This window comes from Pan troglodytes, chromosome 1 (assembly GCF_028858775.2).
Source record: "Pan troglodytes isolate AG18354 chromosome 1, NHGRI_mPanTro3-v2.0_pri, whole genome shotgun sequence".
NCBI lineage: Eukaryota > Metazoa > Chordata > Mammalia > Primates > Hominidae > Pan > Pan troglodytes.
This window is the reverse complement of record NC_072398.2, coordinates 161,061,783-161,077,399: the sequence shown is the minus strand read 5'-3', so window position 1 is coordinate 161,077,399 and position 15,617 is coordinate 161,061,783. Positions and strand designations below refer to the sequence as shown.

Genomic DNA, 15,617 nt, shown 5'->3' with positions numbered 1-15,617 from the left:
GATCATTAATATTTATCCTATACAAAGATAAGTCCTGTTACTAATAAAATATTCCTTAAGACACTGAAGCATAAGATATCACTCATTTCTTCTTTTAATAAAATTAGTTTTGTCTTGGGCCTCAACTACTGGACTGGCAAAAATCCACTCTCAGCTTTATATCATACTCTCCTGGGACATCAGTGAGAACTACGGAATTCATAGAATCCCAGAAATTGCAGAAAGACCTCTGGTCTTTAGCTCATTATGGTTCTCACTAGAATACATGTTGCCTAGAACTATACAGTCAAGTCAAAAGCAGGTGACCTACTATTCCTATGAGCATTTCTTATTCACTTGACACACTTAGTTACTTGGTCCTTCATCTGGGCCCCCAATACTTTGGTGCTTATTGTTTGTTTGTTGGGTACGTGGTCTCAGAGTAAGGTTTGAGAGAATCTGCCACTCCTTATTCCCAGGCTCAGAAGACAATTTAATTCTCTCCTCATGGGCCCCAACTATTCCCCAAGCCCCTTTCCCTGGAAGCACCTATTCAGTGGTATAGATTTAGTGAGAGGTGTAGCAGATGTTCTCCTTAAAACATTGGCCAAGGTTTCACAACCATCTTTGGGCTGCTGGTGGTCCCACACAGGACGTTCTGGGTATCTTGAAACATATTTTAAGATCTGGGGGGAGAAAGGAGACTGATAGATTTGGAAAAAGTAACAATTCAAGAACGTGTGTGGTAAACTCCAAGTAAGTCATGCAAAAGGAAGAAAATGGAATGTGGGTTAAAAAGGAGAGTTCGTTTTCAGGTAGAGTAGATAAGATTTTATTCCTCGAGTCTTTATTTCCAGTGAAGACTTTTTGCCTGAGCTCCAGACACACACATACATACACACAAACACACACACACACTTTTTCCTAATATAAGTGTCTTGCATTCACCTCAAAGCCAATATAGTATTTAAAATACAATCCATTACATTCAACCTATCTCCACCTTAGATTTATTCCATTCTAATATACTCTCACTCCTATTCAACTAAGAAACTATCTTTAATTTTTTCCTCTCCTTTACATCTGACATCCAATCAGTCATCATCATTAATCAAGTCATGTCTTTTTCCAAAGCATCTCTCCTGTCTGCCATCACATTTTTCATATTGCCATTGCCTTATTTCTGGCCCCAATTATATCCCACATGAATTTCAAAACAGTCTGTTATCTGGACTTAGGGCTAACATATCCTGTCCCCATTGCCCACATCATTCCAAGTTGCTGACGTGAGCTTTCTAAAATAAAAACCTGGTATCTTTTTCCTACCTGAATCTTAAAGCCTTCCATTGCCTTCAAGCTAAAACTCAAATTCCTAAGCTTGACACAGGAGATAATCTCATGATCTAGTGCTTACCTACATATTATTTCTTACTACTTCCTACCATTTTTCTTATTTCTTATCAATTCTTACATTCATTCTGTTTGTTTTGTTTGTTTGTTTGAGACGAATTCTCACTCTTGTCCCCCAGGCTGGGGTGCGATGGCACTATCTCGGCTCACTGCAACCTCTGCCTCCCAGATTCAAGCAATTCTCCTGCCTCAACCTCCTGAGTAGCTGGGATTACAGGCACCTGCCATCATGCCTGGCTAATTTTTGTATTTTTAGTAGAGACGGGGGTTTCACCATGTTGGCCAGGCTGGTCTCGAACTCCTGACCTCAGGTGATCCACCTGCCTCGGCTCCCCAAACTGCTGGGATTACAGGCATGAGCCACCATGCCCAGCACATTTTTCTTACTATTCCTGCTAACCTGCAGTTCCTTGAATGCACCATGATCTCTTCCATCCTACCTCTTTGACATTTTCTCCTGAAATGACCATCTCCCCTGACTCTCTAACCTCATCAGCTCCTCCAAAGTAAAGCTTCAGTAAAGCCTTCTATTTTCTATTCCTACCTCCCCAAAGGCTGAAAAAGTACCTCTGCTTTTTGTTCTCTAGCAACCTACACATATGATTTTTACGGCAAATGCCATATTGGGTAGAAATTGTTCATTCCACTTGTAATTTCTCTCGATTATGAACTACTTAATACTGGGGACAACACCTTTCATCTTTAAAACCTTAAACTTGGGAGAAAATAGAAAATCAATGTATTTTTGTTATGGAATAAATAATTTTGAGTGATAAATGGGTAAAAAGCATATTGAATAGAAGAAAGAGCATTGGCAAAAGCTTAAAACTTCTAAAACTAATCATCTCAAAATTACCACTAATCTCCATGTTGTCAAATTAAGTGGTCAGTTCTCAGATCTGTCAGCGGCTTTTGTCACAATTGGTCATAGCATCCACCTCGAAATACTATTCTTTTTTTTGATTTTTAAAATTTTTTTTTATTTTATTATTATTATACTTTAAGTTTTAGGGTACATGTTCACAATGTGCAGGTTAGTTACATATGTATACATATGCCATGCTGGTGTGCTGCACCCATTAACTCGTCATTTAGCATTAGGTATACCTCCTAATGCTATCCCTCCCCCCTCCTGCCACCCCACAACAGTCCCCAGAGTGTGATGTTCCCCTTCCTGTGTCCATGTGCTCTCATTGTTCACTTCCCACCTATGAGTGAGAATATGCAGTGTTTGGTTTTTTGTCCTCGCGATAGTTTATTGAGAATGATGATTTCCAATTTCATCCATGTCCCTACAAAGGACATGAACTCTTCATTTTTTATGGCTGCATAGTATTCCGTGGTGTATATGTGCCACATTTTCTTAATCCAGTCTATCATTGTTGGACATTTGGGTTGGTTCCAAGTCTTTGCTATTGTGAATAGTGCTGCAATAAACATACATGTGCATGTGTCTTTATAGCAGCATGATTTATATTCCTTTGGGTATATACCCAGTAATGGGATGGCTGGGTCAAATGGTATTTCTAGTTCTAGATCCCTGAGGAATCGCCACACTGACTTCCACAATGGTTGAACTAGTTTACAGTCCCACCAACAGTGTAAAAGTGTTCCTATTTCTCCACATCCTCTCCAGCACCTGTTGTTTCCTGACTTTTTAATGATTGCCATTCTAACTGGTGTGAGATGGTATCTCATTGTGGTTTTGATTTGCATTTCTGTGAGCATTTGTTCATGTGTTTTTTGGCTGCATAAATGTCTTCTTTTGAGAAGTGTCTGTTCATGTCCTTTGCCCACTTTTTGATGGTGTTATTTGTTTTTTTCTTGTAAATTTGTTTGAGTTCATTGTAGATTCTGGATATTAGCCCTTTGTCAGATGACTAGGTTGCAAAAATTTTTCTCCCATTTTGTGGGTTGCCTGTTCACTCTGATGGTAGTTTCTTTTGCTGTGCAGAAGCTCTTTAGTTTAATTAGATCCCATTTTTCAATTTTGTCTTTTGTTGCCATTGCTTTTGGTGTTTTAGACATGAAGTCCTTGCCCATGCCTATGTCCTGAATGGTAATGCCTAGGTTTTCTTCTAGGGTTTTTATGGTTTTAGGTCTGACATTTAAGTCTTTAATCCATCTTGAATTAATTTTTGTATAAGGTGTAAGGAAGGGATCCAGTTTCAGCTTTCTACATATGGCTAGCCAGTTTTCCCAGGACCATTTATTAAATAGGGAATCCTTTCCCCATTTCTTGTTTTTCTCAGGTTTGTCAAAGATCAGATAGTTGTAGATATGCGGCGTTATTTCTGAGGGCTGTGTTCTGCTCCATTGATCTATATCTCTGTTTTGGTACCAGTACCATGCTGTTTTGGTTACTGTAGCCTTGTAGTATAGTTTGAAGTCAGGTAGCATGATGCCTCCAGCGTTGTTCTTTTGGCTTAGGATTGACTTGGCGATGCGGGCTCTTTTTTGGTTCCGTATGAACTTTAAAGTAGTTTTTTCCAATTCTGTGAAGAAAGTCATTGGTAGCTTGATGGGGATGGCATTGAATCTATAAATTACCTTGGGCAGTATGGGCATTTTTACGATATTGATTCTTCCTATCCATGAGCATGGAATGTTCTTCCATTTGTATCCTCTTTTATTTCATTGAGCAGTGGTTTGTAGTTCTCCTTGAAGAGGTCCTTCACGTCCCTTGTAAGTTGGATTCCTAGGTATTTTATTCTCTTTGAAGCAATTGTGAATGGGAGTTCGCTCATGATTTGGCTCTCTGTTTGTCTGTTATTGGTGTATAAGAATGCTTGTGATTTTTGTACATTGATTTTGTATCCTGAGACTTTGCTGAAGTTGCTTATCAGCTGAAGGAGATTTTGGGCTGAGACAATGGGGTTTTTTAGATATACAATCATGTCATCTGCAAACAGGGACAATTTGACTTCCTCTTTTCCTAATTGGATACCCTTTATTTCTTTCTCATGCCTGATTGCCCTGGCCAGAATTTCCAACACTATGTTGAATAAGAGTGGTGAGAGAGGGCATCCCTGTCTTGTGCCAGTTTTCAAAGGGAATGCTTCCAGTTTTTTCCCATTCAGTATGATATTGGCTGTGGGTTTGTCATAGATAGCTCTTATTATTTTGAGATACGTCCCATCAATACCTAATTTATTGAGAGTTTTTAGCATGAAGCGTTGTTGAATTTTGTCAACGGCCTTTTCTGCATCTGTTGAGATAATCATGTAGTTTTTGTCTTTGGTTCTGTTTATATCCTGGATTACATTTATTGATTTGCATATATTGAACTAGCCTTGCGTCCCAGGGATGAAGCCCACTTGATCATGGTGGATAAGCTTTTTGATGTGCTGCTGGATTCGGTTTGCCAGTATTTTATTGAGGATTTTTGCATCAATGTTCATCAAGGATATTGGTCTGTAATTCTCTTTTTTGGTTGTGTCTCTGCCTGGCTTTGGTATCAGGATGATGCTGGCCTCATAAAATGAGTTAGGGAGGATTCCCTCTTTTTCTATTGATTGGAATAGTTTCAGAAGGAATGGTACCAGTTCCTCCTTGTAGCTCTGGTAGAATTCGGCTGTGAATCCATCTGGTCCTGGACTCTTTTTGGTTGGTAAGCTATTGATTATTGCCACAATTTCAGAGGCTGTTATTGATCTATTCAGAGATTCAACTTCTTCCTGGTTTAGTCTTGGGAGGGTGTATGTGTCAAGGAATTTATCCATTTCTTCTAGATTTTCTAGTTTATTTGCATAGAGGTGTTTGTAATATTCTCTGATGGTAGTTTGTATTTCTGTGGAATCAGTTGTGATATCCCCTTTATCATTTTTATTGCGTCTATTTGATTCTTCTCTCCTTTCTTCTTTATTAGTCTTGCTAGCGGTCTATCAATTTTGTTGATCCTTGCAAAAAACCAGCTCCTGGATTCATTAATTTTTTGAAGGGTTTTTTTGTGTCTCTGTTTCCTTCAGTTCTGCTCTGATTTTAGTTATTTCTTGCCTTCTGCTAGCTTTTGAATGTGTTTGCTCTTGCTTTTCTAGTTCTTTTAATTGTGATGTTAGGGTGTCAATTTTGGATCTTTCCTGCTTTCTCTTGTGGGCATTTAGTGCTATAAATTTCCCTCTACACACTGCTTTGAACGTGTCCCAGAGATTCTGGTATGTTGTGTCTTTGTTCTCGTTAGTTTCAAAGAACATCTTTATTTCTGCCTTCATTTCGTTATGTACCCAGTAGTCATTCAGGAGCAGGTTGTTCAGTTTCCATGTAGTTGAGCAGTTTTGAGTGAGTTTGTTAGTCCTGAGTTCTAGTTTGATTGCACTGTGGTCTGAGAGACAGTTTGTTATAATTTCCGTTCTTTTACATTTGCTGAGGAGAGCTTTACTTCCAACTATGTGGTCAATTTTGGAATAGGTGTGGTGTGGTGCTGAAAAAAATGTATATTCTGTTGATTTGGGGTGGAGAGTTCTGTAGATGTCTATTAGGTCCGCTTGGTGCAGAGCTGAGTTCAATTCCTGGGTATCCTCGTTAACTTTCTGTCTCGTTGATCTGTTTAATGTTGACAGTGGGGTGTTAAAGTCTCCCATTATTATTGTGTGGGAGTCTAAGTCTCTTTGTAGGTCACTAAGGACTTGCTTTATGAGTCTGGGTGCTCCTGTATTGGGTGCATATATATTTAGGATAGTTAGCTCTTCTTGTTGAATTGATCCCTTTACCAATTACCATTATGTAATGGCCTTCTTTGTCTCTTTTGATCTTTGTTGGTTTAAAGTCTGTTTTATCAGAGACTAGGATTGCAACCCCTGCCTTTTTTTGTTTTCCATTTGCTTGGTAGATCTTCCTCCATCCTTTTATTTTGAGCCTATGTATGTCTCTGCACATGAGATGGGTTTCCTGAATACAGCACACTGATGGGTCTTGACTCTTTATCCAATTTGCTAGTCTGTGTCTTTTAATTGGAGCATTTAGTCCCTTTACGTTTAAAGTTAACATTGTTATGTGTGAATTTGATCCTGTCGTTATGCTGTTAGCTGGTTATTTTGCTCATTAGTTGATGCAGTTTCTTCGTAGCCTCAATGGTCTTTACAATTTGGCATGATTTTGCAGCGGCTGGTACCGGTTGTTCCTTTCCATGTTTAGTGCTTCCTTCAGGAGGTCTTTTAGGGCAGGCCTGGTGGTGACAAAATCTCTCAGCATTTGCTTGTCTGTAAAGTATTTTATTTCTCCTTCACTTATGAAGCTTAGTTTGGCTGGATATGAAATTGTGGGTTGAAAATTCTTTCCTTTAAGAATGTTGAATATTGACCCCCAATCTCTTCTGGCTTGTAAAGTTTCTGCCAAGAGATCCGCTGTTAGTCTGATGGGCTTCCCTTTGTGGGTAACCCGACCTTTCTCTCTGGCTTCCCTTAACATTTTTTCCTTCATTTCAACTTTGGTGAATCTGACAATTATATGTCTTGGAGTTGTTCTTCTCGGGGAGTATCTTTGTGGCGTTCTCTGTATTTCCTGAATCTGAATGTTGGCCTGCCTTGCTAGATTGGGGAAGTTCTCCTGGATAATATCCTGCAGAGTGTTTTCCAACTTGGTTCCATTCTCCCCATCACTTTCAGGTACACCAATCAGACATAGATTTGGTCTTTTCACATAGTCCCATATTTCTTGGAGGCTTTGTTCATTTCTTTTTATTCTTTTTTCTCTAAACTTCCCTTCTCACTTCATTTCATTCATTTCATCTTCCATCACTGATACCCTTTCTTCCAGTTGATTGCATCGGCTCTTGAGGCTTCTGCATTCTTCACGTAGTTCTCGAGCCTTGGCTTTCAGCTCCATCAGCTCCTTTAAGGACTTCTCTGTATTGGTTATTCTAGTTATACATTCATCTAAATTTTTTTCAAAATTTTTAACTTCTTTGCCTTTGGTTTGAATTTCCTCCTGTCGTTCGGAGTAGTTTGATCGTCTGAAGCCTTCTTCTCTCAACTCATCAAAGTCACACGCCGTCCAGCTTTGTTCCATTGCTGGTGAGGAACTGCATTCCTTTGGAGGAGGAGAGGCGCTCTGCTTTTTAGAGGTTCCAGTTTTTCTGCTCTGTTTTTTCCGCATCTTTGTGGTTTTATCTACTTTTGGTCTTTGATGATGGTGATGTACAGATGGGTTTTTGCTGTGGATATTTTTTCTCTTTGTTTTCCTTCTACCAGACAGGACCCTCAGCTGCAGGTCTGTTGGAGTTTGCTAGAGGTCCACTCCAGACCCTGTTTGCCTGGGTATCAGCAGCGGTGGCTGCAGAACAGCGGATTTTCATGAACCGCGAATGCTGCTGTCTGATCGTTCCTCTGGAAGTTTTGTCTCAGAGGAGTACCCGGCTGTGTGAGGTGTCAGTCTGCCCCTACTGTGGGGTGCCTCCCAGTTAGGCTGCTCGGGGGTCGGAGTCGGGGACCCACTTGAGGAGGCAGTCTGCCCGTTCTCAGATCTCCAGCTGCGTGCTGGGAGAACCACTGCTCTCTTCAAAGCTGTCAGACAGGGACGTTTAAGTCTGCAGAGGTTACTGCTGTCTTTTTGTTTGTCTGTGCCCTGCCCCCAGCGGTGGAGCCTACAGAGGCAGGCATGCCTCCTTGAGCTGTGGTGGGCTCCACTCAGTTTGAGCTTCATGGCTGCTTTTTTTACTTAAGCAAGCCTGGGCAATGGCAGGCGCCCCTCCCCCAGCGTCGCTGCCGCCTTGCAGTTTGATCTCAGACTGCTGTGCTAGCAATCAGCGAGACTCCGTGGGCGTAGGACCCTCCGAGCCATGTGCGGGATGTAATCTCCTGGTGCGCCATTTTTTAAGCCCATTGGAAAAGAGCAGTATTAGGGTGGGAGTGACCCGATTTTCCAGGTGCCGTCTGTCACCCCTTTCTTTGACTAGGAAAGGGAACTCCCTGACCCTTGCGCTTCCCAAGTGAGGCAATGCCTCGCCTTGCTTCGGCTCGTGCACAGTGCGCTGCACCCACTGTCCTGCCCCCACTGTCTGGCACTCCCTAGTGGGATGACCTCGGTACCTCAGATGGAAATGCAGAAATCACCCGTCTTCTGCGTCGCTCACGCTGGGAGCTGTAGACCGCAGCTGTTCCTATTTGGCCATCTTGGCTGCCAGCCTCTGAAATACTGTTCTTACTTGGCTTCCAGGACTTTACATTCTTCTTATTTTTTCTCCTATGTCCCTAGTCACTTTTCAGTTTTACTTATTTGTTCTTCATATCCATTCAGACCTATTCTCTTTTTATCTACATTCATGCCCTTGGTGATCTATATTCTCAAGACCTCACAATAGTATTTTTTCTTCATCTGTTATAGGTAAATGCACAAACTGGCCCAGTTGGAAAGACTTGACCTAGGCAATAATGAATTCAGTGAGCTGGTAAGCCATCTCTATGCTACCATGCTCAAATTATTTCTTTCCTAGACTCTTTTCTTGATGTCTATGCTTGTTTATGCAACTGAATGATTAACATCTCTAGTTGACTCTAGAGTAGAAATTTCCAACTGAACACCTAAAACTGAACTTCCAGTCTACCCAAAACCCTGCTCCACTTGGTCTTCCTCATCAGTCACTTGCAACTCCGTCCTTCTAGTTGTTCAGACCAAAACACACCTTTAGTCACAGTCAGCTCTCATTCCCCACAGCTGACTCATCAAGACATTTAGTTCTTATCTTAACTATATCCAGAACCCAACCACATCTCAACACCTTTACCATTGCCTTATTATGGCCACCACTGTGGCCATAAATTTTTTATAATAAGAAAGAAGTAAAATGGATTCAGTCCAAGCCACCATCACCTCTTATTTGACTTATTACATTAGCCTCCTCTTTGATCTTCCTTCTTCTACTGTTGTCCCCCTCAGTCTGTTTATAAGCCTGCAATTACAGATATTCTTCTAAAACAAATCATTTCAGAAACATCTTTCATAAAAACCTTTCAGTGACCCCCTATCCCACTCAGAATCAAAGCCAAAGTCTCTACATTGTGCTGTAAGATCACATATTATGCAACTCCCCATTACATCGTCTTTTTACTCCTCCCTCTCTCTCTCTTCTTTAGCCATACTGGTCTGCTAGGATGTCTTCAAGCAAGTAAAATGTCCCTGCTTTAGAATCTCCATATTAGCATGCTTTTTCATTTCCTTTCTGCCTTGGCTCCAATTTCGTATTCTCATTGAGGCCTTACCTGATCACCCTACTAAAAATTAAATCCTTATATGAATTCTCCCTATCTACCTCCTCTGCTTAACTTTTCTCTGTAGCACTTGTAACCTTTTAATATGTTATTTTATTTTATTTTATTATTTTGTTTACTCTGATTCTTCCCTGCTGAATGTAAAGTCCTTTGAGGTAGGAATTTTTATCTGTTTTGTTCTCTGCCATACCCCAGATCAGCACATAATACTCTCTTCAATAATAGTTGCTGAGTGAAGAAAGAGTACGTACTTTTTTTGCATTTCTGAGTATCTGATAGCGTCTGGATTGCAGTAATATTTCATTTAAGGTTCATAAAAGCCCTATAAGGTAATTTCTACATCCATTTTAAATGTGATAAAACTAAAATTTCTAAGATTTCAATCAATGGTGTCTGAAGAATTCCTGTATAGGCAGGACTTAAGGGCAGAATTCTGATTAGTGGAGAGATAAAAAAAAAATCTTTCAGAAAAGCACTGTATTTTCTCATAGTGTATGTTTACTTGAGAGTGCTTTGAGAAATGCTGACTGCATATGGAGTGCACTTGGGTTCTCTGAACCTTTGACATCAACTCTTGCCCAAGGTTTGTGTATTAGTCTGTTTTCACACTGCTATAAAGAAGTGCTCCAGACTGGGTAATTTATATAGAAAAGAGGTTTAATTGACTCACAGTTCCACATGGCTGGGCAGGCTTCAGGAAACTTAAAATCATGGCCGAAGGGGAAGCAGGCACATCTTACATGGCAGCAGGCGAGAGAGAACATGTGAAGGAGGAACGTCAAACACTTATAAAACCTTCAGATCTCATGAGAATTCTCACTTTCATGAGAACAGCATAGGAGAAACCACCCCCATGATCCAATCACCTCCCACCAGGTCCCTTCCTCAATATACGATTATGGGGATTACAATTCAAGATGAGATTTGGGTCAGGACACAGACCAAAACTGTATCAGTTTGACAACTATTCATAGCTATAGCAGCTTTCAAGTCAATATGTTTGGGAGACAATGACTACAATTTGTCTGTAACAGAAGTTCATTTAAAGGAGTAGAAAATAATAAGACTGATGATGAAATGGTGCCATATTATGAGATTTTAGAATGGTTTGCTGAGAATTGGTTTCAGCCATTGATTCCCAATCCTGTGGTGACTCTTAAAAATATTGAAGTGGGGCCCCACCCTACACCTCCCACTGGTGTAGATATTTAATAAGCTTCTTGGATTTTTGTTAAGCAGCCAGCCTTGCATGCCAACCATATTGGCATTTGTGAACAGATGCTGTAGCTTTTCAGATGGCAGTTTGCATAGATTTTGTGTATTTGAGATTTACTTGTTGCTGAAGAGTACCCCCAGTTTTGTGCACTACACAATCAGGTAAATCTGACAGGAAGGTGGTTGGAATGTCTTTTAGAACAATGTATCATGCACTGCCTCACAATAGTATTTTTCTCCATCTGTTGTAGGTCAATGCACAAACTGGCCCAGTTGGAAAGACTTGACCTAGGCAATAATGAATTCGGTGAGCTGGTAAGCAAATGCATTTTCTAAACCTGATAAATACCCTTCAGGAGATTCTTTCTTTTGCTCTGTCTTTGTAAACCAAGGTATTAACTTGATTGCACGTTTGCATTTGCTAAATGTAAAAGTAAAAACCTGGAAGTTAATATTAGCTTTCACTTTTTGGAAAAAAAAATGGAATTTTTTTTTTTGAGCCAGATACAAATTGATAGTTTTGAGGACCAACTATGTGACAGGTGCCATGCTTAGTATGTTACATATGTTATCTCTTTTAATCCTGATTGGACATATTGCCATTTTAACCTAATGGAAATGAACTTAAAATGGTCACTGTCATACATAGCTATTAAGTGCCTGAACAGGGATTAAACCCAGACTTGATTAAATGCAAAGACCGTACCTTGAAAACCTGCTTTGGAGGCTTCTTGGTGCCATTGCATGAGAGAAGTAAGTCACCAATGGCATTCTGGTTCTTACTATATTGAAAGCCTCTTTCTAGTGAACCCATATTACTACTTCACTGCTGGCAAGACTGGCAGAATTCTGCCTTCTCCTTTTGAGCATCCATTTTGTTTAAAATTTGCCTGAAGACCAAAATCTCAGATGCAAATCAGAAAGCATATACTTCTTTACAAGACGACTCAGCTTTCTCTATTCAGAAGTCTTCCACTTGAATATCTCAAATTTCAAAAAATTCAATTCATCTAAAGTGTATTTTAATTATTTTAAAATTAAAACATTTAAGTAAGCAATCCATTCCCTGTCCCAGGTCTGTTACTAGCTATGTGACTTTGTGCAAGTTGCATAACCTCTTTTCACCTTATTTTCCTCGTGTATAAAATAGGGATTATAATGTTCTCTCTTACACAGGGCTTGTGTGAGAATTAAATGAGAAAATGTATGTACAGGACCTAGCAAAATTTATTCTAATAAATGCCAGTGTGCAAGGGTGAAAGTGTTTAACTCACACTGTATTTTGAATGCACAAAGAAAATTAATTTGTTTTACTTCAACCATAGCTAATCTGATCATTACCCCAGCCTCCATCAGTTGTTTATTAAGGATGAAAACTGAGTTTTATTCTTCTGTGATTAAGTTTAATATGATTTAAGAAGTTAGATAGTCCCTTTAGGTTGTTTTCATCTTTCTTGCATAAAAATTGCTAGTCTCTCATGTTCCTCTCTCCATCCCCTGCTTTCCTCCCTAAGATGGAATTTGGGTATGTGCAGAGGAGGCTAAATTTCTTTGTGACCTGGGCAATAAGGACTCTCTGGCCTCAAGGTAGTTTTCAGAAGTAGGTTGGCAGCATATGCTGGTCTCTGGGCTGCTGTCTGCAGCTGATGCTGCGTCCTGTTAAATCGTCAGTTCTGAATCCACAGTCAGGTCTTCGGGCTCAGATAAAACTCTCTAGGAGCATTGGCCATCTTCCTCTTTGGGCATTGCTATACTCAGCTCTCACTGGCTGTAAATGAATGAGACTGTGCCCTGTCCTCCCTCCAGCACAGGATGAGCAGTCCATCCCCAGTTTGTGTTGTGAAGGGCCCTCACCAGCCATGACCTCAGTAGTGGCCCCATGGCCTGTCTGCTGGCTCTGAGAGTCCACATAACATACAAACTGAGAGACACCAAGTAAAGCTGAATTCCAGAGACTTCTTTGCCTGTCAGATTACACTGTCAAATTTACTCTGCTTTGGATATACCTAGTGTTGTTACAAAGCAGTTTGCAGGGTGGCCTCAACACAGATATTAAGGCAAGAGTACCTCGTAAATACATAGCTTAATGCACCTCAGGAATTTTTAAAGGAGATATTTATTAATGTAGGTAGAGAGATTAGTGGGGGTGGTAAATAACAGATAGTGGCAAAACTAGTAGTTTTATACTTATTGTTTTAAAAATAAGTTGTTAAAGACCTAAGATCTGCCCACACATTTATTAAGACATGTAGGTCAGCCTAATAATTGAAAAACATGGAGGGTACCTTTGGGTCTATAGCTCACTCTCTAACTTCAACTTCCTTATCAATACAGTAAGGGCATCAGTCTCCTCTATCTTATAGGCTTTTTGAGAGAATTTCATGCAAGATAATCTACAACAAATATTCAGTATGTTAAATGAATTTCAATTCTGTCAGGTATATTATTCTGCAAGTGCTTCATATGAATATGTGTGAATCGGTATTTTACTGTAAAGATTTGGGTCAACAATGATGAAAAGGGTGGGTTTATTTTTCAAAACTAGTTGTACTAAAAGTAAATTTTAAATTATTTTAATAATGTATGATTTATGGTATCTAGGAAATCCTACGAGCAGAAATAACTTTTATTTTGTGTTATGCCAGTATTTCATGCCAGGCACAAAATAAGTCTCTTTTTCTATTTTCTTACTTTTGCATTTGTTCTAAGAGGTTTTATTAGGTAGTGCTTAAGTATTTGAAGAGTATAACTGTGGAACTTTACATTTCTGATGTTACTCACTTTTAATCATAGTTTGACTATTACTAGTCATATGCATGGAACTGGCTGTTGTTGTAACAGTAACAACTTTAAATGAGAAAATGAGAGATTTTGCTCTGATAAGAGACCTCTAGAAACAATGTCATGTGGAGGAGATCAAATTCTATTCTGTAGCTAGATATTGACACCATAGGAGATTATCATTAGATGATTTATTTTTGCATGACATGGTAAAGAGACAATGTGGAGAGTAGATGACTATAATTTAAAAAATAAAATGTGAAGGCCTAATGAGAACAGAAGTTGGCTTGCTTGAGAAGCAATGTAAATGTCCCAAATAAGATTCAGAGTAGAAATATCTACTTATAGAAGCATTTGTAATAATGAAAAATTCTAAACGAAGGGAATTATTTTATATTTTTAATAGCAATTATCCCCAGAATATATTGAACAAAGTTCTGAGAACATAATAGATATTTTGGTGGGGGAGGGGGGGGGGTTGTTGTTTCTTTCATGAATTGTTTTGCTCAACATAAGATGAATAAATGTTCATTTTTAAAAAAATAGAAAGTTAAAAAGTGAAAAAATGAGAGTAAGGATCATTCATGATCTCATCCTATATATAACCATTATTAATATTTTTTGGTATATTCTTCCCTTTACTCTCATTTTCTTTAATGAGGTCAAACAAGTATTATTTGGGGCCAGGTCAGAGATGGAACACTATTAGGCTGATGTATGGAACCAGATAACATCAACCCTTAGGATCATCCTCTTTGCTGACCATGGCCAACCCTCCCCCTAGTCTAGACCCAGCTTCCAGCTGCAAGCCTCCTTCACTGCCTCTCTCCTCCCCTCCCTGTGCTGGAAAAAAGAGGGCTGTTCTATAAAGGAGAGTGTCGCTTAAGGCCCCAACAACTCTGCCATGGGAGCCTTCATCAGAAGAGTCAGTTATAAGAAGCAAAACGTGCTTTTTTGTAAGCCAGAAAGAAAGAAGAGCCCAGCCCAGAGGAGACTAACAAACTAAGTGAGAAGTAGTCTATATGTGGTTTAGAGTTCGGGAATTCAAAGAAAGCAGCATGGGTAGGGACCCACTGACCCACAGAGGCAATGGGTAGCAGGGAAGGAAGGCAGGGAGTACAATGGTTGTTGGAGCAGCATCTCCCCTTATGTGAAATTCCCTTGTCTTTGCCCCCACCAAACCCCTACAAAGGACTCCTAAAAAGAATAACTGGGGAGGACTATTTCAAGAAGGACCCAATTTCCTTATCCTGTGCTATTCAAGCAGGTAGTGCTTGAATAGATTTAAAATTTTGCTATAAGTATGGCATAATACATACTGGTTATATGTGTCTGCACAGATATTTCTACCTACCAAATTGGAATTATAATGTGCATTCTATTTTATTTTAAAGCATGGTTATCAAATTCGAAATCTAGATTCCTTACAGGCATTGTAATATATAACCTTTCTTTGTAGCTAAACTAGAAAGACTGCCAAATAATGGATACAAAATAAACACTAAATTAAGTTGTCTATCCCTGATTTCTAATGAGATTGATGATTTTTTCATACGTTTATGGCAATTTGTGTTTCCTGTTTTGTGAAATGCCGGTTTATGTATTTTTGCTCATTTTTCTATTGGTAGTCATTTTCTTGTTGATTTATGGAGATCTTTGATATATTTCACATACTAATCCTTTGTTGTCTGTAGGTACTACAGTTATTTCTTTTCAGTCTCTGGAGAGTCTTTTTATTTTCTACCTGGTATATTTTGATGGATAGAAGGTCTTAATTATAAAATAAGAAAATGTATACTTTTTTGTGGGTAGCACATTTTCTGTTTTGCTTAAGAAGTCCTTCCCTCCTCAAAGCCAAAACGTGTTTTTCATATGTTTTCTTCTAAACGTTTGAAGGTTTAATTTTTTCATAATCAAATTCATTTCTGTGGGGGGCTTAATTATTTATACTGTGTACTGTGTATTTTTTTTCCAGAGACTCAGCTTTCCAAGCACCATTTATTAAGTAGCATTTCCTTTCCACATGGA

General features: G+C 39.3%; 1 protein-coding gene across 9 annotated transcripts in view; it reads left to right on the top strand.

Moving 5' to 3' along the window:
- Positions 1-15,617, top strand: part of LRRC7 (leucine rich repeat containing 7) — a 571,260-nt gene that overhangs the window by 350,560 nt on the left and 205,083 nt on the right. For all 9 annotated transcript variants that reach the window (XR_010153504.1, XR_010153506.1, XR_010153505.1 and 6 more), the window contains exon 8: positions 11,060-11,123. Coding sequence is in view for 6 of the 9 variants with exons in the window: in XM_063800431.1 (XP_063656501.1) it covers positions 11,060-11,123 (64 nt within the window). In the remaining 3 variants the exon portion in view is untranslated. The remainder of the gene's footprint in view (positions 1-11,059; positions 11,124-15,617) is intronic.